Here is a 24,918-nt window from a genome sequence, read left to right as displayed (position 1 = left end):
TGTGCGACCGTGTGATGATAGAGCCACAGACAAATAGACATAACACTTCGAACATTTTTCGATTCAAATCATAGTCACGGAAACATATTCGCCCAATGCTAAAAGGACTAAGTTTAGCCGACCACCAACTAGGTGGCGGTAGTGAGCAAACGTCAAACTCGAACAAAAACTATGCGAGCGCCACGGTTGGGCAGTTGGCCAACTATCAAATTTTGAAAACGACCGTTATATCGGTGTACGATGAGAATTATCAGAGTGTTACGTCTGTTTGTCTGTGATAGAGCCATTCCTTTGCACGCCTGACCTCCTAATCGCTCCTTCGAGTGCAATGTTGAACGACGTAGACACTTCGTCCGCGATCCGAATACTTGATTTTGATCCATCCAGCGTTGCGCGTATCAGTTTAATTAGTTTCGCCGGAAAACCATGTTCTGACATTATCTGCCAAACAAGGATCGGTATTTTCGCCTCACTCCATTCATATTCACTCCTCTTTGCTGAAGCGAATCGAGAAAGATGCAGCAAACGGATTGTCGTGATCAAACACGCAACCCCATCATCAGTGGGAAGCGAAGTGCAACCTGCTTGACATGGATATTCGTTGCCGATCGTCGCAGTTTGGATCGCAAGCGAATGAATGAATGGCGAATGGTGAAGAATGCTGGTGAGCGATCGAAGCGGCTATTATCATAACTAGAAGAGAATTTCTGCATCAATGCATATATTTTTAGTGTATTATTGCTAAAATGCTATATTGGCAAAGAAAATAATAAACATTGCTTGAAAATTTCAAAAAATTCGAATGCGCGGTATCACTCACGAATCCCGAGCAGAAGAAAATAACAAGTGAATAACATATCAAGGTATTTATCTTAAATACTACTGTTGTATCTCGCACCGGCAACAGCGGCGCAAACGTAGGCTCTACCTCATCCAAGCAAGCGTGCGTTCTATTCATTCACACTGCGCATTGTGTGCTTGAATCCATCGTCAGCCCGACGACACGGTAGGCACCGTAGAATCATCATCCAGCGCACTGCCGTGCGCGCGGCAATTGGATTTAATTGAATTATATTTTGTTCATCTCCGTACTGTGTCCCCTATAAAAGGCGACAGAATTTTGACGTAAGCTAGAATAGTAGTTGAAGATCCCTCCCGAGGCGTGTGCCTCTCGGGGGCTAATAAAAATCCAATAGTTTGGAATCAGTTGTTTTCGTCGTCGCTTGGATCCCTCTCTTCCACCACACCACCCTAGACGAAACAACTACCATACTTTGATATGCCCTTCATTAGGTGGTAATAAGAGGCAAAATAACAAAATTGAATACCAAAATTAAGTATAAATAACACCTAGAAAATAACAAGTCTTGTTATTTCAATTATGAATGCATACCTAAAATTCCAAGTGCTGTATTTGTTATCCCAAAGTTATTGAATAACAAACTAATAACATTTCTTGTTATTAAATGTTTCATTTGTACGATGACTTCATGATGTAATAACAAATCTTGTTCTGCGGTTATTTTCACTGCTAAACCAACAAATACTACATACACAATACAACTGTTATTGTGATGTTCTCATAACATTTTGTAGAATAACGCAGCAATTACAATTTTAGGTATTAGAGCACATGTTGCTCTTGGCATGGTATTTGTAAGGTATGCCCTTCTGCTCGGGATCGCATCACCGCTCGATCGCTTGCGATGCGAATGTGGACGAATGTTTTATTCCAAGTGTGGCTTCCCACCGTTCGCCGGAGTTTGCTGTCGTCGCTGACAAGCAAACACACAAACTAGAACGACAACCGTTCGCTGCTGACTGTATTCGAATGTGGAAGAAGATGAAAAGTGGAAATCATGAACCCTGCTGCCAAAGCTCATTTCTTTTCACTGAATCGTACGCTGCTTTAAAATCAATGAACAGATAGTGAGTCTGCAAGTTATATTCCCGAAATTTATCTAGGATCATCCGCAGGACAAACATTTGATCCGTCGTTGATCGGCCCTCACGAAAACCAGCCTGGTATTCGTCGACGAAGGACTCCTCAAGAGGTCGCAGTCTGTTGAACAGGACACACGACAGCTAGCACGACAGTATCTTATACGCCGAATTTAAAAGGGTAATTCCTCTGTAAATGTCACACTCCAGTCTGTGCTGTTTCTTGTAGATTGGACATATGAGGCCATCCAACCAGCTGGTGGGCAATTCTTCATCCTCCCAAATCTTTATAATAATCTGGTGGATTGATTGTTGTAGCTGCTCGCTTCCGTGCTTAAGAAGTTCGACCGGGATCTCGTCCTTCCCAGCAGCCTTGCTGTTTTTCAGTTCCTTAAGGGCCTTTTTAACCTCATCCAGTGTTGGTGGTTCCACTGCTTCACTGTCATCCATTATGTTCCTGGGTGCTCCTTCGCTGCTACCATTCAGCAAATCTTCGAAGTGCTCCTTCCACCTGGCTGCCACCATTGTTTTGTCTGTCAGCAAATTTCCTTCGCGGCCATTTCACATGGCGGGCACTGGCGCAGTCTTGTGCCGCGCGCCATTGACAGTTGCATAAAACCTCCGCATATCGTTCCTTTCCATACTTTCCTGCGCTTCAGCCATAACACTCTCTTCATGTTGCCGTTTTTTTCTGCGGTGGATTCGTTTCTCTTCTGCTCTTGCAACCCTGTACCGCTCTCTGTATTGCCGGGTACCGGCCACTAACATTCGACTTCTGGCGGCATTGTTTTCGTTCGTCACTCGTTGGCAGTCCTCGTCAAACCAACCCGAGCAGAAGAGAATAGCAACAGCATAACAAAATGCGTTATTTTGGCAAAATAACTGCATAATGGAATTAGTAATTTTCATGTTATTAACATAACACATTGAGTTATAAACTTGGCTGTCATAAGCGGCAAAATAACAAGTCACATAACAAAAATTTGTTCCTGAAAAATCAATTTAATAACATGTTTTGTTAGTGGCAATAACAACTTAATAACAGTGAATTTGGGAAATATTTCAATAACAAATTTTGATATTAAAGAGTTAGAGTTAGAGTTAGAAATTAGGGTAAAAACTAACTTTTTTTACTCATTTTTCGGTAATGTTTTTAAGTGTGTTATTCTATTTTTAGAAAATAATAGATCACATAAAAAAAATTCGATTTCATTATAAAACTTACAAACATGGACGGGATTTGAACCTCCAATCCTGCTATTGTAAATTTTCAGTCGCCTTTACCAATGAGGCTATCACAGCACTTGCAGTGAGGGACGATAGAAGCTTTACTGGTTCTACGTATTGCCAGTTTCCCCATTCCCCCATTTCATGTTTGCCAGTCGCAGGACAAAAATAGACAGAGATTTGAATGCAAGATCAAACAATGAACCTCTCTCTCTTACCAACAGCGCTATCGCGGTGCGCAGACATGCGCACTGAAACACTAATAACAGTGGTGGCATGGCCCGTCGTCGACTATTTCCAAGGAGTAAAGAGAACGATGAAAAAGTTCTAGGTAGTCGACTATTTATGATTGAGCTTCGTCATGGGGTGTATTTTGGCGGCGACAAAGATTCTTTCCGGACGTAGATGATTTTTATTTTATTTTTTGTTTTGTTCGCGTTGTGAGAACGGCGATTATACACGTACCTACGTGAGCGAAGGTAAAAGGTAATTATATCATATGCCGATATGATTACTTCTGCAGATGCTGTTTAGTTTTATTCTGTTTAGGATTATTTTTAGTAATGAAAAAAGATATTTATGACATAATGTCAAACAATATATGATCGAATAATAATAGATCGAAAGGAAAAAGTTATAATAGACAAATGCAATCACCAATTGAGCAGAATTGTCTGTATAGTTGACATTTTTATTGATTAGAATTATTTAGTAGGTACCATATTTACTATCTCCACTCTCACTAACATTCATTACTTCGTAATACATAGTCTGTTCGGTACTTTTTGACGTTATAATTAGAGGTTAGAATAGCAGTACTGTTAAAATGACATATAAATTCAACTAAGTTTACTCAATTTTGAGAAAAAAAAAACTCATTTGCAGATGTACCACTTTTTGAAGCTAAAATTTTACTTAATCTGTAAGAATTGGGAATCGTAGAAAAGTGATAGGAATTTGACACCGTAACGGGACTGGGATATTGAAAGAAGGAAATTAATACAAAGATAAACATATCAATAGTTATGATGCTATATTTACCCAAAACTCAAATTATAGCAATGAATAAAATAAAAAATACGGAAGAGTCTGATGAAATTTCTAGATATTGCAATGCCTTTATTTTTTACTTCATAATATGAAACAGCAGACAATAAAATAAAGCAGGTAAACTATGTAATGGTTATATCTGCGATAAATTTTCTTTGATTTTGACAATATTGATCTCATTTGATCCAGATTTATTTTTTCCATCAAAAACAAATCCGACTGAACCGATCTGGTCATCGTGAGTTAAGAAAAAACCTGAATTCAGTAACAAATTTTGAAAACGACGTATAATCAATGGTGTAGCATTGATTATACGTCGTTTTCAAAATTTGTTACTGAATTGCCATACACGTAGAATTTTCCATAAACCAGCTGCAATTGGCTTCTTTAGTGGTGTTGAGATAATTCCATATTCACAATCTACATGCCAAACTGAGCCGAAATCCAAATTTTCATGAACTTTGGTACCCGGGAACCTATTTAAAAATCGATTTAAAGTTTGTACGGGAGCGATTTGTCGAATCACCCCTCGTCGCATTTCGTACTGGGCGGAGCTGTCAAGCAGTTGCCCAGCTGTCAAAAGGTGATTTCAAAAAATCTTTTTGTAATTGAATTTAGGTATCAAAATAAAGTTTAAAAAATCTGAAAAAAATCATACTGGCTTATAAAAAAGTGCTCTTTCGAATAAAATCAAAAAATCAATATATTATTCTTAATTTAAAAACCCAATTGGTGATTGGTACAAATTAAGTACCTTACCAGGAAAAAAATGTTAAATTTAAATTTATACGTTCAATATGTAGTCCGTCCAAAGTCTTACACCGTACATGAAACCGTTTTTAATTAGATTTTGTTTTAGATTTTATAGAGGCATTTTAAAATCTTCTCCTGTGTGATAGGGATAGGATTTTTCAAAACACCATCGTTCTTCTTCTGCTATGTTCTGCTATATTCTCGTTTAGATGTATGCAGGGTACTGCGCCACTTGGGCAGTGGCTGGTATTTTGGGTACTTTTCAGCTACAACTCAGTCAATTTCAGAAATTTAGCAAAACCTCGCGCCGCCCAGCAGGGACTTTGTTTTGTACACATTACAGCACCTCCATGTCACGTAATATACCACACCTCTTATCAAATGTGATACCGTAAGCGTACCATACTTTGCGCACCTAGGGCCTAACTTTGCGCACTTTTCAAAAAATCGTTCTGGTGCATTATGCAAACTTTTTCCCACGGAATACTAGTTAGTGATATGGGGTATGCACTTTGTCTCAGTTTGGATGTAATGATAAATGGAAGAGGAAGACAAATTGATGAGTGAATATGCAGTTGCTTTCCCTCAAATGCCGTAAATAACGTTGTAGAATGACGTAGGTTTTGTTTCAAAATTTGTTTTAGTTTAGATAGCAATACCATAAAGTATTTGTGCACTCTCAATAATACAATAATAACCAAACTTGTTCCACAACAGAATGTAATGTTGAAATGTTATTCAAGGGCTGCATACCAATTGCTTGGTCATAACAAAATAAGATTGTCCAACAAAACATGTTATGGAAACGTAATGCCTTGATAATTCAATAATAACAAAACAAGATATAAAAACAGGTTTTGTGATTTCGTAGTTATTAATTTGATATTCCCCTCTGCTCGGGAACCATTACCATTGCGCTGTTGTTGTCACTGCTTCGTGGATAACTCCCCATAAGCTGTTGATATCTCCAGATCCGTTGGTCTCTCCTATCCTCTCGTGTAGCTTCTAATGATACTGTGCAGCAACCCCTTCGGCTGACAAGCGATGGATATTGAAACGCATCGTCCTGTTGTTTCTTGAACTTGTACGCTGGATAATTGCGCCTGAATTTTTGCGGCTACTAGATAATGATCCGAGTCAATGTTCGGACCTCTGTAGGACCTCACATCTATGACGTCCAAAAAATGTCGCCCGTCGACCAGCACGTGGTCTATCTGGGAGCAAGTGTCACCACTCGGGTGTCGCCAGGTGTTATTTCGGATATACTTACGTGCGAAGTAGGTACTGCTGATTGCCTTCCATCTAACAGCAGCGAATGTCACAAGGCGCAGACCATTATCGTTGGTAACAGAATGAAGGCTTTCCGTTCCAATGACAGGCCGAAAGAAACTTTCTCTGCCGATCTGCGCATTTGCATCTCCGATGACTATTTTGACATCTTGTTTTGGGCACTCTCCGTAGGCCTTATCAAGGCTCTCATAGAACTCATCCTTCATGAAATCGGGTTTGTCGTTCGTTGGCGCATAGATGCTGATCAGGCTGTAGTTGAAGAACTTGCCCTTCATCCTCAACACACAGATTCGGTCGTTTATCGGCTTCCTACAAATAACTCGCTTCATCTGTTTCCCGATCACTATAAAGCCAACTCCGCGTTCTGCCTTATCGCTGCCGCTGTAGTAGATGTGGTACTTGAATGAAGTGTTGACGATGGGATCCACCGCTCGGAATTCACGTTCTCCAGTTTTGGGCCAGCGTGTCTCCTGGATAGCAGCCGCATTAACGCCGACATTCTGCAGTTCACGAGCCAGGAGCCCAACACGTGCGGGTTCATTCAAAGTTCTCACGTTCCAAGATCAAACTTTCCAATCGTTGTCCTTTATTCGTTGCCATCCGGCAGACCCAGGTCTGTTGCCGTTGTATCAATTTGTTTACTCTACTATTGCTTTTCTGGGTGTTTGAAGGTTTTCAGCAGGCTGCCTTACCGGGGCCGCGCTGCCTACATTGCGTTGAAGGGGCTGCCTTCTTAGGTATAGCTGACTCGGGGTAATGGCTTCCAGTCTCTTTTAATTAGAATCCGTTAAGAATCCGTTTTTAATTAAAAGAGACTGGAAGGCATTACCCCGAATCAACTATCACAGTCGTATCTCTAAGAAAGGTATAGCTGACGCAATACAGCATTTCATACTCAGCCGCTGCATGCCAGAACAGACGCTGTTTGAGCCGCACCTCCTTGGTGAACAGACGCTCGGGACGTACCTCCTCAATCTAGCTGAAATCAGAAGGACAACAGTGCCCAGGCTGCACTACCAGCTAAGCACACAACTCTTAGCTGGCGGTCTTTGCTATCGCTTGATCCGTGGAAGCATGAGGTAGAAACTTGTGAGGACCATAGCTATGTTGGACGATCTCCTTATCGACTCAGCCCGGCTTACTAGCCACAAAACACGAAAAAAATTTTTTTTTTTTCCAGGTTTATTTTTTTTTACTGACTACAAAACACGAAAAACATGGAAAAATTCCACCAGAGTGAAAAATTATCGGATGTCGGGTCAAATTTGGATCAAATTTTATCAAATGTTGGACCACTGTTGGACACACGTCGGATAACTGTGGACTCTTTGCATTTATACAGATTTATCTGTATTATACAGATTTTTGAGCCTCTATACAGATTGCGTCTGTATGGAATACAGATATTACATTTGTATAGGATACAGATTTTTCACCCAAATTTTGTATGGGATACAGATATTTGAACGAGTGATACAGAAATTCATCTGGCATCACTGGCTCTATGTTAGGTTTGGTAGCCGAAATAGAAACAGGTCAATGATAGGTTGATGTCGGGTTATACGTCATCAATTACGAACAAAGCTTAAACCGTTCAACAATTAGCGAGAATCGTCCAACATTAGGATGAGCTAGCTTAAGGAAGCGTTCAACATTTGGGTAACAGACTTCCCATACAAATGTTCTATTTTCTCTTAGAAAATGGAATTAAAGGGAATTTAAATTCAATGGGAAGTATACGAGTGGATCTGGACGTTCACTGGATTTTTTTCAACTAAAGTGGAATTATGCATGGAAAAATAAACGTAAACAAAAATGTCAGTACTAACCGTTCAACAATTGGCGAATTACCCTAGCAGGTACGAAATGTTTCTAATTGACAAATTGAGAGATGAAATTTGGTGAAAAAAAAATCCGTGTTCTGGTGGAATTACCGGACGCTGCAGTTAACAGAAAAGTAACTTTATAGTCGACAAGGTAAGCTAAGATAAAATGTTTGTGGTCAGTGTGAAAAAATACCGTATTTTTAACCATCCTGAAGCCCGGTCGTCTTTCTATGCCTGCCTCTTTATAAAATTTGTTTCACAGATCAGTTACATGATGAATTGAATCTAGTGGAATCATAAAAAAAATATTCGCGGTCACTTATCCTATTACTCTTTCCTCCATGCGTTCTGGGTTATCGCAGGAATCAAATGATTTGCTCAGACAGTGATTTAAAAATAAATATATACAACGAAAATGAAGCCACAATGGAACATGATCGCAAGTCGGCAATCATTGGTCACACTTGACTGAGCTCAAGGCACGCCGATCCACTGAGACTTGGTGCCAAAAACGCGGTTGATAAATTGAATTAGTCGTATACTTACCAAAAAAACAAAGGCGTGTCGAACCGATGACCACCGAATTTTCTGCCAGAGAACCGTTCATTCTGCTGGATGATGATATAGAGGCACAGCAAATGGCCTTGGGCTTCACTTGGAAATACGACACCTTTAACTGGTGGAAAAGTCGCGACGATCGTCAGAAAATTTGACCCGAAACCGACCGATCGGGGGACATCGGTTCAAATTTTTGTTTTAATATCTATAAAAGTTGTTGCGGGGTCGAGGATATCAATCACATTACATTTGAGACTTCGATCGAACACACTGCGGATATCTGGAGGAGTACATATACGGAAGGCGATGAAGGTACGTTTGGAATGTGGTTTGGTAGTAGCAGCCGTCGTTAACTCAAGGTTCACGTTTTATTTTCCTAGATCATAGCATCGATTTTGGCCCTTGTGGTCAGTGTGACGGCACAAAGTGTCGTCCAAGTGCCCCCTCCTGGTCCCATTCTACCGCAAGTAGAACAGCAAGAATACCCGCCAGTCCAGCCATTGACACCGTTCAACGTAGCTCCGGACGGATTCTACGGTTACCAGCCTTATCCTAGTGCCACGCCATTACCTCAACAAACCCTGCCACCACAAACTCCGTACAACAACTTCGCTCCTCTGCCATACCAGTATCCCATCGCTGCCTACCCCCACCCAGCTTACCCCAACCCAGCCTATCCTCAATTCCCCGGCTTCCCACAGTTCCCACAATTCTTCCCTCAGTTCCCTAGTCCTTTCCAACCAGCTGTGCATCCGGTTCTACAGCCACAAGCTATCCAATATGGAGCGCCTCAACCGAATCCTGCGTCCGTACCTTTCGTCAACTACCAAACTCAACAGTTCACACAGCCCCAACAGCTTCTACAACCGGCCAGCGTCCCTCCCCAGGGAGTCAACGGTCTTCCCAAACCGGTCAGTACACCGTACGTGAACAGCAACAACAACAACCAAGCCTATGGTTCTGCGTATGGAATGTACGTATCAACACCGGCAGCAGCGGGCGTAGCGGTGGCCAACCCGCAACAGGCTGCCCGATACGAAGCCGTCAGTGGCGATACGGTTCATACCGCTTCGCTTCCCGGGCACGGTAAGGACTACAAAGTGGTGAGTGGCCATGCGGCGCCGGTTCGTGCTATGGATGCGGGAAAGCAATAGATCCGTTGCGAGCGTTGTTCTATGAGGAGGGCAGTGATTGCCAAAAATTGACTTGTAATTTAGATCTATAAGTTATGTTATGAAGGTACAATAAATGATAGAATATTTCAAATAGTTTATCAATGATTCCAAAAGCTTTTCTTCTCACACGCTTGTTTTCAACAGAATATTATAATCCCCTGCCAGCATCCATGTGACGCAGTTAGTCCAATGCACTATGCCGTTTTTTTTTTATTAGATTAACAATATCTACTTCTTCATATTTATGCTCATTGCTCATTATTACAACGCCACCAGATCATCTTTACCATTTGTGCAACTTCCGCCGGTAACCGAGAAATCACCCATTACGCCTGCTCCAGAAATTTCTTCTGTATTTTAAGGATTTCTTCGGGAACTTCAGCATGCAGTATCTTCAATTGATCTTCTGTATTTTTTCAGGAATTCTTTTTAAAATCCTTCAGAGATTTCTGCAGAAATGCCTACAAGTTTTCCGTTGATTCTTTCTGAGATTCGTCCAGGGATTACTTCTCATATTCTTTCTTATATGTAAACTTTCAGAAAACTTTTCAGCGATTTCTTCAGGAATCTTCCAAAGATTTCTTGAGGAGTTTTTCCATGGATTGTTATCTAAATTTCCTCAGAAATTCTTTTTTCTTGTGTTCCGCCAGGTTTAGGTATTTCTAAAAAAACAATTTCTGGCCATTTTAATATTTTTTTTTTTAGAAATTTCTATGGAGATTTTCTCAAGAATCTTCACAAAAGTTTTTCTAAGTGTTATTTTTTAGATATGTTAAAGAAGATTTTTTTCAGAAATACGTCTACTTCATAGGTGATTTCTTGAAATCCTCCAGTAACCTTATTAGAGGACTTCTTCAGGTTTGTTTCTTAATTAATTCTTCACGAGTTCCGCCAAGCTTTTTCCAAGGAGTTCATTTAGCAATTCTTTCAGATATTCTTCCTTAGATTTCTTCAAAAATTTCGGATCAATGCCTCCAGATATTCCTCCAGGAATTTTTCCATGAATGCCTCCTGGAATTTCTGGAAGTATTAAACTGGAAATTTCTTCAAAAGTTCCTTCTGGAATTCCTTACGAAATTTATTTACAGAATCTTTCTGACATGTCTTCATGGACTCCTTCTGAAATAGCTTCAAAGAGTTATTTTGTATTTTAAGGATCAGCATGGAATATCTTCAATTGATCTTCTGTGATTTTTTTTCCGAAATACCTTAGAAAATTCTTCAGGGATTCCTGTAATTTTCTATAGAAATTTTCCCAAGAATATTACCAAATAAATTTCCTGTTTCAAATATTTCAATGAGAACTTTTTTAAATATACGCCTATTCTATTGGTACTTTCTTGAAAGGTGATTAGAAGACTTCTCCCTGTTTGTTTTTGAATTTCTCAATGAATTCTTCACGAGTCCCGCCAAGCGTTTTCAAAAGAATTTTTCTAAGAATTGTTTCAGAAATTCTTCCAAAGATTCTTTCAGAAATTTCGTTGCGATGCCTCCAGATATTTTTGGGAGATTCTTCCAAAAATGCCTCCTAAAATTTCTAAAGTTAAATACCTGGAAATTTTTTCAAAAGCTCTTTCCGGAATTCTTCCAGAAATTTGTCCACGGATTCTTTCTGAAATGTTTCCATGAACTTCTCAGAATTAGTTGTAGAGGCTTCCTCTGTATTTTAAGGATTTCTTCAGGAATTTCAGCGTAGAATATCTACAATTGAACTTCTGTGATTTTTTTTTAGAAATTTTTCTAAAAATCCTCCAGGGATTCCTATTGAAATCCCTACACTTTTTTCGTGGATTCAATTTGAAATTTTTCCAGCAATTTCTTCAGGAAATCTTCCAAAGATTTCTTGCACAGTTTATCAATGGATTTCAATGTAAATTGAAGAGAATCTTTCAGAACTTTTTCCTTGTGCTTGACCAGCATTTTTCTCCAAAAACTTTTTCAGAATTTTCTTTACAAATTTCATAAAAAATGTCTTCAGAAATATCTCTAGAATATTATCTTTTTTCTCAATTTTCTTACGAGATTTTTCCAAGAATATTTACAAAAGTTTTTCTTTTTTTTAAGATATATCAAAGAGGATTTTTTTTTTCAGATATACGTCTATTGGTATTTTCTTGAAATCGTCCAGTAACCTTATTAGAAGACTTCTCCCTGTTTGATTTTTAATTTCTCAATTAATTCTTCAGGAGTCACGTAAAGCGCGTTTTCCAAAGATTTTTCTAGAAATTCTTTCGAAAATTCTTCCAAAGATTCTTTCAAAAATTTCGTTGCGATGCCTCCAGATACTCCTCCAGTTATTCTTCCACGAATGTCTCCTGGAATTTCTGGAGGCATTTTATTGAAAATTTCTACAGAAGTTGCTTGTGGAACTCTTTGTGGAATTTTTCCACGTTTTCTTTGCTAACGGCTGGCAAAAACGTGAGCCGTGAGCCGTGAGGCGTGAGGCGCATCATCAGTGGAAGTCGTGTCTACTACGGGCTCCAGAAGAAATTGCGGTCAAAAAAGATTCTTCCTCGCACCAAATGTACCATGTACTAGACGCTAATAAGACCGGTGGTTCTCTACGGACACGAGACATGAACGATACTCGAGGAGGACCTTCAAGCACTCGGAGTTTTCGTGCGACGCGTGCTAAGAACGATCTTTGGCGGCGTGCAGGAGAACGTTGTGTGGCGGAGAAGGATGAACCACGAGCTCGCTACACTCTACGCTGAACCCAATATCCAGAAAGTGGCTAAAGCCAGACGGATACGGTGGACACAAGAAGGCGTGGAGCGCAGAGAGCACGATTGGCGGACTAGGTGGAGCGTGATCTGGCGAGCGTTGGGTTCGCCGAGTATCCGAAATCGAGTATTATGGCGTCAAATTGTTGATTCAGTGTTATCATGAATTTGATGTTGAACTTAATAAATGAAATGAATGACTTCTGTATTTTAAGGACTTCTTCAAGAATTTTAGCATAGATCATTAATTGATCAATTCATCATGTTCAATTGAACTTCTGTTTTTTTTTCAGATATTTCTTTAAAAATCTTTCGGGGATTTCTGCGAAAGTTTCTACAATTTTTCCGTGGATTTCATTTGAAATTCATCCAATAATTGCTTCTCAATTTTTTTCTAATATTATAGAAACTTTTCTGCAATTTCTTAAGGAAACCTTCTAAATATTTCTTGGGGAGTTTTTCTATGGATCCCAATGTAAATTCTCTCAGAAATTCATAAAGAGAATCTGTCAGAAGTTTTTCCCTGTGTTCCTACAGTTTTTTTGTCATTATTTTTTTTCGATTTTTTTACAGATTTCATAAGGAATATCAGAAATGTCTTTAAAAATATTTTTGGAAAATTTTTACAGGGTTTTTTTTATATATCTCTCTACAGGTCTTTGCAAAAGTATTTCATGTGCCTCCAGATAACTCTATGTGCCTCTAGATAATTATCCAGAGATTCTTTCAAAAAATAATCCACGAATTCATTCCTAAATTTCTTTATGAATTCCTTCCGAAATAGTTTCTTCAAATGATCTTGTGTTTTATTTTTAGAAATTTCTTTGAAAAAATCTTTAGGAATAACTGCAGAAATTCTTACAACTATTTATTTTTAAATGGTTCCAATTATTCCTTCCGAGATGTCTACTGGTATTCCTGCACAGATTCCAGAAGGGATTTTTCTCCGAAGTGTTGTCAAAAAAGTTTCTTAAGGAATTTCTGAAAGAACTCCAGGACCTACTTTTGCATATTCCTTGATGAAATCCCTGAAAATTTACTGATTGGGTTCCTGGACGAAATTCTCTGCAGAAATATCTTAAGTGATCTCTGGAGTAATTCGTAAAGAAATTCTTGAGGGCAAATTCCTGGAATTTCATAAAAATAAGAGGAATTCTAGGAATTTATTCGTGGAAAGCTTGTGGTGAAATTCTTGAACATGGATCTTTGGGGATTTTTCTGAATGAGTCACTAGAAGTACTCTCTTGGGGGGATCCTCTGGAGTAATTATCAGAAATATTTCTTGTAAGTACGATTGCTGGAACGATTATTAGTTTAACTTCCCAAAAACAGCTTCTTAAGTAATTTAAGAAGAATTTATGAAGAAAGCCTTGCAGAAATTTTAGAAAAGGAAATTACTGTGGCAACTCTTGAAGGAATCGCTGAAGAAATTCCCGAAGGAACATAATTCAATGAATTGAAGTGTCATCAATTCTTTTAAAAATTTCTTGAAATATGTGTGGAGAAATAACAGAGAATAAATTTAGTAATAATTGCTGATAGAATAACTAAGAAAATCTCAGGAATCAACAAAACAATTTCTGAAAGATTTCTTTTAGAAAGGAATTTATGAAGCAATCCCTGGAGAAACTTATGAAGAATCTTTTGAGATTTTTCTAAAGGAATTCCTAGAAAAATGTCAATGAATAGCTATGGCTAACTATCTTCAATAATGACTTATAAACGCTAGAAAAGTATAGCTGTTCTATTCTATCAGGTTTTATAAAACACTGATAATAGCATAAGTTTTCCAATACATGTGCGTTCAAACATTTAATAAGTCAAATTATGACTCCTTTTTCACTTTTCTTCGAGCAAAGGAAATAACACGGACGCAAAAGTTTACCTGGAAACACCGTTTTGAACAACTGTTACAATTGTACAATATTTTAAACTAGTGACAAATTCAATGATAAAAACATTGTTAAAATGTGGAATGCGTTCAATTTAAGTAGGAGTAGAACAAAATATGGTATTATTTTTAAATATGGCAGAAAAAAACTTCAAGGCAAAATGCCTCACTTGCACCACATCTGATATTTGACATTGATCTTGAAGATAGAAAACTGTATCGCATATTAAACGCACCTCCAATCACGACCAATTACAACCGCAATCTACTATCCAACTGCGCTAGGTACATAAAGTAGGAGCACCAACGACCACCGAGTTCACAGCTGTTATGTCTTTGTTTTCCTCGTTGTACTGTACACGCCTTCCGCTGAACAGCGCACGCGAGCGAGACACTTGGCGACGACGCGATCACGACGACCATTCGCAGATTCGAGAAGCGCGAGAAGTGTGCGCGTGCCGCCTCCAAGACCTCCTCAACTGGAGCGCGAGCACCGATCAGCACAGCGGCAGAGATCGTGCGGTTTCTGTAGCTAGTTTTGCCTGCAACCTGTCTGCATTTTATGGGTTCCGCTTTGTGATCGAGATCGCGGTTCGTAAACTGCTGGTAGGTACTGACCGACAGACTGGTGGACGTACGGAAAACGACGACGAAGGTGTGCACTTGTAGAGGCAACTTTAGGATGATTAATTACCATATAACAAGCTAAGTACGAGTAAGTGGGTGGAAGCGGCGAGCATTCTATTTCCTAAGGGTTTAACAAAAGGGAAGTGCGGCAACATTAACACCATTTGATGACAAAATTTCTTATGAATGGTGATGCTTTGGTGACACAAAGCCTACCGTAAGGAGACTAATTGAAACCGAACCACATACTAGCAGTGCAGTAAGCCTTTGGTGTGATTTTAATGCATCGAATCGTGCAGCGGCTGCCAACATGTTAATCAAGAACAAATGACTTTAATTGCAAGCAAACAGTGCAACAGTCGAAAGAAGGCCTAATGAACGATAATAGCTATATGCATTGAGCGATTCTAGCTGAAGACAAGCGTTCGAAGCTGCTACAGGCGGAATCGAACCGACCCACACGTCACGTTCGTTACGGCCAAGACCCCAAACAAGATCAAATACCAGCCAATCGAATCGTTGTTAGCCAAATAGGAGTTGAAGTCTACGGGCGGCACTCCACCACGGCTTGTCCAACTGCGGAGATTGACCAACAATGCAATCGAGCGATTTTCCTTATGCATATCTCAACATATTGCACCATTTGGAGTCCCGGTTTGAATTGCACCACACTGCAACTGCCGCCCGACTGCTGTTGGTTCTGGGTGCCGGCAAAGTCGATCACTAGGTACCTAGTGTGTTGCAATTCTGATTTTCGAACCCAATCTGGTAGGCCGCTTGATCGGGTCGGGAGCAATGGTGTGGGCGGATTTGAAGAAATATCAACACAAGACACGAGCACTTATCCCAACTTGTGGCGCGGTATTGCAGTATTTTACTATTGCTTTTAAAAAGCTCTATTTTTTGTGGGCCTAATGTGTGGCGAATGGATTCCCCATCTGGATTGAAAAGGCATTTCGGTTGAAATTTTCGTAGCATAATATGATCACTGCAAACATAGTTGATGAAGTTGTAGATACTCAATCATTTCATAGGAAGTCGAACTTTCAGATAAAACAAAACAGGTAGATCTTTTGGTCTCGAGAATATGAAAAAACGAAAAAACTAATATGCATGCATATGGCAGACACATTCTTGCATAAATTCTTTTCATGAGGTGAGCAATAACACTAGTTTTCAAAAAAAAAAACGAAAGTCGTGAACTTCTGTGAACGATCAAAGTTTATTAACCTTCCAGAACGCGCGCCATCAAGCAACCGAAACTGCACTGCGCTCGTGCTACGACCAGCGAGGTTTTTTGGTAGTGTTATACTTTTTACAACAGCACGCGTCCTGAAGGGTTAAGAAATGTATTTTTTCTTCAATAAGAAAAAACAATTAAAAATTCTTTCTCAACGTTCATTTGATATATATGATATATGTAAATAGCCGAGTTACAGTAAAAAAATAGCTCAATCGGAGTATTGATTACGGAGAATGAGATGGATAAAGTGAGCGACATTGCTTAAAAATTGAACAACAATCGATTTCAAATCATCAACCTTGTATGGAAAGTCGAAAAATTTTCCGCTCTACTGTATTTCTTTTCTTTCGCGTTTTCGAAATCAGGGCATAATTCTACACCATAAATAATCATCAGCTTACCGAGTTCAAAAATGCTGTAAACTTGTGTAATATTTCTTCAAATTTCAAGAAAATTATTTACGATCACTTACTGTGACACCGATAGAAATTCCTTTTGGGATCCTTTTAGGATTTATCAAAAGTTTTAGGATTTGTTGCTGAAAGAAGATTCTCGTAGGATGTTGCAATTGCAACGAAAAAGAGACAGATGTCCAATTTTCTGAACGTAGTTTATTTGGGACAACGTTAAAAAATTCCTATGGAGTAGATAATCATAGGCAAAGTGTTGTACATTTTTTTGTTTTATGTTGTACATATTGGTTTTAAGTTTTGGTTTCTTTGTGTAAGTCTAATTCAAATATCTTTATAAAAAAAAGGTTTACTCACGTTTAGTATCTCTTCTGTGTTCTCGGTATTGCGTTTAACTTCAAGATCGGATGAGAGCTTGCTACAAGTTACAAATTTCATGTTAGGTTTAGTATTACAAGATCACAATATCCAGGTTACCTGAATTGAACGTGTTTTTAGTTTGTCACACGTTTACTACCGTTTCGGGAAGATTTCACGGATAAAGGCTGTATAATTAAGTTTAATTTTTAGAGAATTTTCTACTTTCGTATCAACAGCATAGAAACTAACCTGTGATTCCTACGCCGTACTATTTGTGTTGTTTTTTAGTTCACTTTTAGTCTAGGATAAGCAAATTCACTTAGTATTAAGAATTTTAACTGTAATACGTAAAAAGACATTAATATTAAGTAGAAAAATAGTAAATTTTAAGCAAATTTTAACTAACTAATCGGGATTTACACCGCACACCGCCTTCCAACGTTACTTGCATGTTTTTCCTATCTGACAATAGTTGACGCTTCTTCTATATCAATAGCTACCTGACATGACATTCTACTACAAGGCTGTATATCTACAGTAGAGGCTTTCGTCGGGGTATGATATTGAAAGGTTCGCATTCTTGAGGTGTTTGGATGTATGGTGCGGCGCAACGTGAAGTTGCGACATAGGACTTTCCAGATTTGTGTGAGTAACACTTGCTCAAAATATTCTTCTGGGCATCCCTTTTAATATATTCCTGTCCATGCATTTTTTAGAAAATTTTCCAGAGATTCCTCCAGGAATTTTCCATGAGACATTTCAGTATAGGTTCATATTGAAATTGGCACACGGTTTCTTTTTCAGAAATTCCTCCTGAGATTCCTTTATGAATTCATTAAGGGATTCTTTAGGGAAGTCCTTCAAAGATCGCTAGCTACAGAGGGTGGCCAAATTGTTTGGGATAGGCAACTTTTATTTCTCTCTCAAAAAAAGTTCAACATGCTGTAACTTTTCGTAGAGTGCATCAAAACTTATCAAATTTTGACTGTTTGTTACCCTATTATATATGCATCATTGGTACAAATTTGAGCTTGATTGGTTAATCTTTCGCGAAGCTATAACCGTTTCGATAAAATACTATGTTTTAGACAACAAATTTTTGATCTGTCATATATCGGAAACCAGATAACCGAATTGAATGAAATTTTTAACTGCGTCCAATAAGCTGAACCTTTGCGGCACATAAAATGTAATATTTTCTCACGATGAATAAAGTTATAGCGGTTGTAAATTTTCACTCATATAAAGGAAAATAAGTCATATTTGCAATACCTACCACACAAAAATTACTTAATGTGTTCTTCCTTCAATCCAAATAGGCTCTGGTACATCTTATTATGGATTGTATTGAGAACAGAACTCAAGCTACACACATGTTATATAAGAGTTACGTTAGAGCAAGTGTTGGTTGTATAGAAGTAAATTTGACGTAATTCTAACATTGTGTTTAAACTACGTCAAATTACCTTCTGAACAACCAAAACTTGCGCTGCCGTAACTATTATATGACACGCGGGTTGCTCGGGAAATAAAAAATCTTTGGATATCAATCCTTGCAATTAATGACATTGATATAAAAAAATACATTTTTTGGGAAAGACCCAAAAAGAGCCAATGCATCAAGACTGTGCACAAGGGAGGGGGGGGGTGTGGTCTTGGTGGTTTGGGTGTTAATCCCCCCCCCATTACCGACGCTTCATACACTAGGCGCCCCTCCACCTTTTGGCGGGATTAGAAAAAAACCCTGTGCACAGGCCTGCAATGCATCATAACTTTTTTTTCAACGTTCAAAAAATACCCGCATTTCAAATACTTTCCAAGCTTTAATATATTGCTGTTGGACGATCAAAATTCCATTTAATTCGGTTCACTGGTATCTAAGATATGACACTTCAAAAATAAGTTTTAGTGTTGTCACGACGAGACCCCTCGTTGCGGTTCAACTGTGGCCGGTCAACAAAGCAGCCGAACGATCATAAGCGTAGACGTAAGGGAGAACAATAAAACTGTATCGCAGGTTCCCTATGAATGACTGTCTAATGTCAACAATGATACAGCGATTTCCACGCAACAGATAAAGTGCATTACAACTAGTTTCTATCCTAAATTATTAAAAACCAAGTGAATTGTACTTTCGAGCTTATTTCTACTATTTCTAAGTTAGTCTAAGCATTTTTCTGGATCTCATGCAATAGTTACTTAACGCTAAATTAGTGAATTCATCCTAGTTAGTACTACATGCAGGTAACATATGTGGCCTTACAGCAACCTGTTGAATTCTAATATGTAATCGCTTAAATTTAGATCAAACTCACTTTATCTACCGACACAAGATACTCCCAGCTAGAGGGTCTTGTTTCCCGGACCGAAAAAAATCCCGGGATTCGGGATTTTTATTTTCTAAATCCCGGGATTTCCCGGGATCCCGGGAAAAATTCTAATTTTTACAAAACCGATAAAAAATGAATGGAACGAATTCCAAAACATGCTCTATTATGTTCGATCAATTAATAGAAATGATATTCACAACTACACTATCTAATAGCCCCAGCGTAGAACAAAATTGACAAAAATTGGTTTTAATTTTACGTAAAGTATGTGTACCTTTCGTAATTCTTGTCCTCGTTTCTATCCTATTTCATAATCAGAGGATTGCGATAACGACAAAGCTGGGACTTTTTTTTTCTGGAAAGGGGGGTAGTTCAGCCTTAATCTTATATTATAAGGTTATATGGACACCAAATAAATGGGTATGAATATAAGAATATGAAGTCATCTTTCTAATCCGAAAAATGCCTCATTTAATTGTGAATAGAAAACTGGAAGCCTCAAAAAAGTATGAAAACTTCTAGAAAAAACACTCATCTGTTTCCGGAATAAGCTATCATGGGTAATTAAAATCCATGCCTATCGAAGCTTAAGGTAGGATTTGTTTAGAGATTGCTAATGAAATTATCAGACAAAAACCTAATAATTTATCTTGAGACATTTAAAGCATGTAAGCATCCTGAATCGATGAGGTCACTCCTTATTTTTAAGCGCAAATTTGAGAATTAATCTGGCAGAGTAAATGTTAAAATTTACCCTTAAAAGAGAAACTGAATAAAAAAATAAATAAAACTTTTACATGAAAAAAACAATAAATCAGAATTTTGGCAGAATAGTAAAAAAAAAAACAATTGAATTTTTAAATAAATTCATGTAAAACTGTTGGAATTTAGATTAGATTTTATAGTGAAACACATCATGGAATCTACAAAGCATATGACAGAAAAAAATCAGAGTTATTCAAGGTGGGTGGTGTGAAACTTCTTAGAGAATCTTTAAACATATTGCGAAGAATCTCATATAAGTTCTTTGAAAAATTCTTTCATTTTTTTTTCATTTTAGTGGCTTTTTCCAGAAGTGAGTTCGCCACTATAAATTTTAGCAAGAAATCCATAAGAGATGCTTTTAAACCTCCTGAAAATTTTTCTTGCTAAATCGTGTTTAGTCGAGAAACCCATCTAGAAATTCCGCTGCTTTATTTCGACATATTTGACAAAATTATATCTTCAGATGTTTTCTTGTTATTTTTGAAACAAATTGTAATTTTTTTATTATAATTTTATAGTATTGCATTATTACCGGAACAAACATGCACGGTGATACGTTATGCTTTGGGATGTTATTAAAATCACAGCAGAGAAAAGTTTGGTCTCATAATTGGATTGTGCTTTTATCTCTATTTTTTGCCATAAATCCATGGATAAATTTCTGAAAAAAACTTCAATGCAAAATGCCTTTTGCTGGAAAAGATCCAAAAACTTTCTTACAAATTTCTTCGAAATTTCCAAATGTATTTTCTCCGACGATTCTTCTTCTGAGTTTTTGAAAGATTTTTTTCTTGGACTTTTACAAGAAAATAAATTCACGACATCGTCAAAAATTTTTTGACTACAATTTACACATTTACACATTTACATACATACATTTACACTACAATTTAATAGTAAATAATCATTTTTTAGTAAATCACACAATTATCATTTTCAAAATTTTCGGGAAATCCCGGGAATTTCGGGAAAATATCCCGGGATTCGGGATTTTTAGATCCCGGGATTTCCCTGGATTTTTGTCCCGGGAAATCCCGGGCAAGACCCTCTACTCCCAGCACTGAATTCGATAGGCTAGGCTACGAATCTCCGAGCCAGTAAGTAATCATTTAATGCTAAGAAGCAATACGAACGGGCAATTAAACCAACCTTAATTTAACCCAGCATAGTCGCTATACGCTATCGACCGTATCGTAACCGGACTTTGGAACTCGAGGGTTCACCAAAAATTGTATGTATGCCTTTGACGAGAACATTTGGTGGAAATAATTAAATTAAACGTTTATTTTAGCTGAAAGCTTACCACAACAACAACCACGGGTTTGCTAAACAGATTTTGAGAATCTCCTCAGAGTCCACAGAACAAGTGTTTTACTAGAACGGTTCTAGCTTCTTATCCAATCAAGCTCAAATTTGTACCAATGATGCATATACTTACAACAGTTTGACAAACAGTAAAATTTTAAGAATTTTTGATGCGCTCTATGGAAAGTTACAGCATGTTTCTGACAGAAAAAAATGAATATCCCAAACATTTTGGCCTCGCCCTGTATGCTTATGCTTCTATTTCTCCATGTAATCCTTCAACTTTTTCTGAAAAAAATCTTCCAGAAATATTGTAAGTTTTTTCTCCTTTGGGACTGCTCAAAAACTTTTCTCGAAATATCTTCAAAAAATTTCTCAAGGAATTCGTCCAAACGTTTCTTCAAAATATGCAATTTCCTGATTTTGTTTTCTCAAAAATTTGTTAGAAATTCTGATGATTTTTAGAAATGATTGCTTGAATTTCTCCAGAGGTTCCTTCAGAGGTTCCATTTATTCGGGCATTTTATCGGAATTTATTCAAAAGTCCCCATAGAAAATTCTCCAAAGATTCGTCTGAAAGTTCCTCCAAGGATTGATTTGGAATTATCCAGACTTTCCTTCATTCATGTTTTTTTTTCAAGGATTCTCTCAACAATGCCTGCTGACATTACTTTAGATTGTGTTTCTTAGCATTTTTCAAGAAGTTTTTCTATAAATAACTGACGAGGGTACTCCAGCTCTTTTAGTTATTTTTTCAAATATTCTTTCGAATATTCGAATGATTATTCGAAATTCTTTTATTTTCGATTTCTTTAGTGGTTTCCACAAGAAATTGTTCAGGAATTCCTTCAAATATTCTCCATGTATTTTCCCAGAAATTTATACGGCATTTCCTTAAAGGAAAATTCCTACAATTTCTCAACAGATTCTTAAAAAAGCAAATCCTAGAAATATCTATTTTTTTTCGGAAATGTGAATCTTTGGAGGAATTCTTGCCCTAATCGCTGAAAGTAATAATGCAAGAACCCCTGGAGGAATTCATGCATAACTTTCTGTATGAACTTCTGAAGAAGTTTCTATACAAACATCTGGTGGACTTCATGAAAAAACCGTGAATGAATCTCTGTAGGAATCTCTGGAGAACTTCCTGGAAGAATTCATGAAACAATCTTTGGAAGAGTTTCTACATGAATCACTGCAGAAAATTTTGAAAACTTTTGTAGTAATTTCCGAATAATTCTGTAAATGAATCCCTACAAGAATTTCTTTGGTAAGTCCTGGTAGAGTTTCATAAGAAACCCATAAACATTAAAGAATTTTTGGAGAAAATTCTGGAGAAAATCATGAAGAAAATCTAAAGGAAGCCGCGAAGAAAGGTCTTCAAGAATCCTTGAAAGACATTTTAAGAACCGACAAAAGAGTATCTCGAAGAAACCTTGATCGAATTCTTGGAGTAAATTCTGAAGAAATCCATACAAGATTTCCTTGAACTTGGAATCATTTGACATGTTTATGGAGAAATCACATTGAGAATGTTAGGGAGAATCTCCAAGAAGAATCGCAGGAATATTTTACGAAGGAGACTTTGTAAGAATTTTTGAAGAAGTGTGTGGAAGAATTCCTGAAGGATTTAATTACGGAAACCACAGAGCAATAGCGGTTGGAATCCAAGGAAGATTTAATGGGAAAGTCTTGGGAAAAGTTCATGATTTAATTTCTGGCGAAATTATTTCCAAAGCAAATTAAGAACTTATAATATTCAGGATTCGATCAAAAAAAATCAGCAATGAAAGAACTCCTGAAGGAGTTCTGCGCAGGCTTTGATGACAGAGTTTTTTTTTTTAAAGGGCTTCTGAACTAAACATTTTCAAAAGCAATGCAAGCAAGAAAAGAAGATAACCATGTGCGACTGTGGAATCGAGTTCAGTTCTAGGCCTGCTGGTGGCGGAGATGGTTGAGTGACTCCGTAGCTTGAAGGAATAGAAGCGCTCGTCTAGCGAATTGGGAGTCGTGAGTTCGAGTCTCACCGGATTTCTTTTCATAATTCAAATCTCAATTTGTTCATCGAGCACATGTCCTGTTGTGCACAAAGCATTTTCAACAGTGTAATGCTAGCTAGATTTTCCAAAATATTCTATTGAAAAATTACGGAGGAATTCTAGACGATTTACGGTACGGCGAAAACAATTCCTAATTTCACTGAAAAGCTATTTTCTTACATGAAAAAAAGAAAAAAAAAAAAAAGGTTGTTTAATTGCGAGGGCACTCATACTAGGAGTCGAAAAACATTATCCCAAGAGCTAGTTACTCAGTGAGTAACTGGGAGTAACCTCAATCCCACCCTACATCAATTCGTTTTAGCTTATGTTAACTTGTGGGAGTCAGTGCTGAAAATATCATTTCGATATACAGTGGCGTTTCGGTTTTATCACTAGTCGTTTTAATCACTACTCGCCCAAATTCACGGTTTTCTATTCGATTTTATCACGATTTTCGTTTCGTTTTTATCACAATTGTTCTAAAACATTCCGAAATCAATAGAAAACCAATACAGCATTACCCAGTCCACCAAAACTGTTAAAAATGTGAACTACGACTCATATATTTTGCAGCTGAACGATTTTGAATAAAAATTTTACATTTTTTTCTCGTTTCAACAAATTCACGGTTTCGTTTATATCACGGTAAAATTTTTTTTGATCGCGATAAAACTGAAAAACTACTGTATCCAGATTCCAACACCTTCACTGCCGTGTTAATAGGGATTCCCATAGACACATGGGACAAGTATGCCGCACACGACAGTTCAGCTCGTTTCAAAAGCTGAACCTGACAATATGGTATATGAAAAACTTGTGCGGCTATGCCAGTTCTACAAGAAAGTCACATAATGTGCTGGGTAAACTTTAAGTTGTCCCTTTATGATTAAATTTTATGGTATTTTGGAATTTGTTTTCATGAATCATTTTACCATGTGTGTGGAAAACAGCATTGTAAACATAATCATCGTAATATTGTTCAGATTACCATGCGCGTGGTTCAACGTGCAGTATCCTGTTTTTGTTTACATTCTAAAAAACACGACAAACACATTTTCATCAAACTTTTATTTTGGGTTTCATTGCATTTCATCAAATTAAAAGAAAAAAAAAACAAAACTTTGGACATCTATTTATGAGCGGGATAAAACAAGCTCTATACATTGATTTCCAGCATCGTGCGGCGAATGACATCCGTGAGCCGAATAGCGCTGACGAGCTACGGCTTTGGCTCCTCGTGTTTTTGCTCGCTCTACCGTGGCTTTGGCGTTCCTTCGCTCCTCTATCCTCCTCCAGGCATCATCACATGTGATCCACTGCTTTCTCTGGGTGTGTAGCTCACCCAAATTATTCTCTCCGGTGGCGATGAAGGTGTTCTTGATGGTGCTCCATTGGTCTTCTACGC

General features: G+C 37.8%; 1 protein-coding gene across 1 annotated transcript; it reads left to right on the top strand.

Annotated features, from left to right (window-relative positions):
- The first annotated feature begins 8,703 nt into the window (after positions 1 to 8,703).
- Positions 8,704 to 10,059, top strand: LOC109421236 (nematocyst expressed protein 4-like). The gene is made up of 2 exons (XM_019695719.3): positions 8,704 to 8,957; positions 9,026 to 10,059. The coding sequence occupies exons 1-2, from the start codon at positions 8,952 to 8,954 to the stop codon at positions 9,797 to 9,799; spliced, it is 780 nt and encodes a 259-aa protein (XP_019551264.3). The 5' UTR covers positions 8,704 to 8,951; the 3' UTR covers positions 9,800 to 10,059.
- Positions 10,060 to 24,918: the final 14,859 nt, after the last annotated feature.

Source organism: Aedes albopictus, chromosome 2, assembly GCF_035046485.1.
Source record: "Aedes albopictus strain Foshan chromosome 2, AalbF5, whole genome shotgun sequence".
Taxonomy (NCBI): domain Eukaryota; kingdom Metazoa; phylum Arthropoda; class Insecta; order Diptera; family Culicidae; genus Aedes; species Aedes albopictus.
Note: the sequence above shows the minus strand (reverse complement) of the source record. Positions and strands in the feature narration are given on the sequence as shown.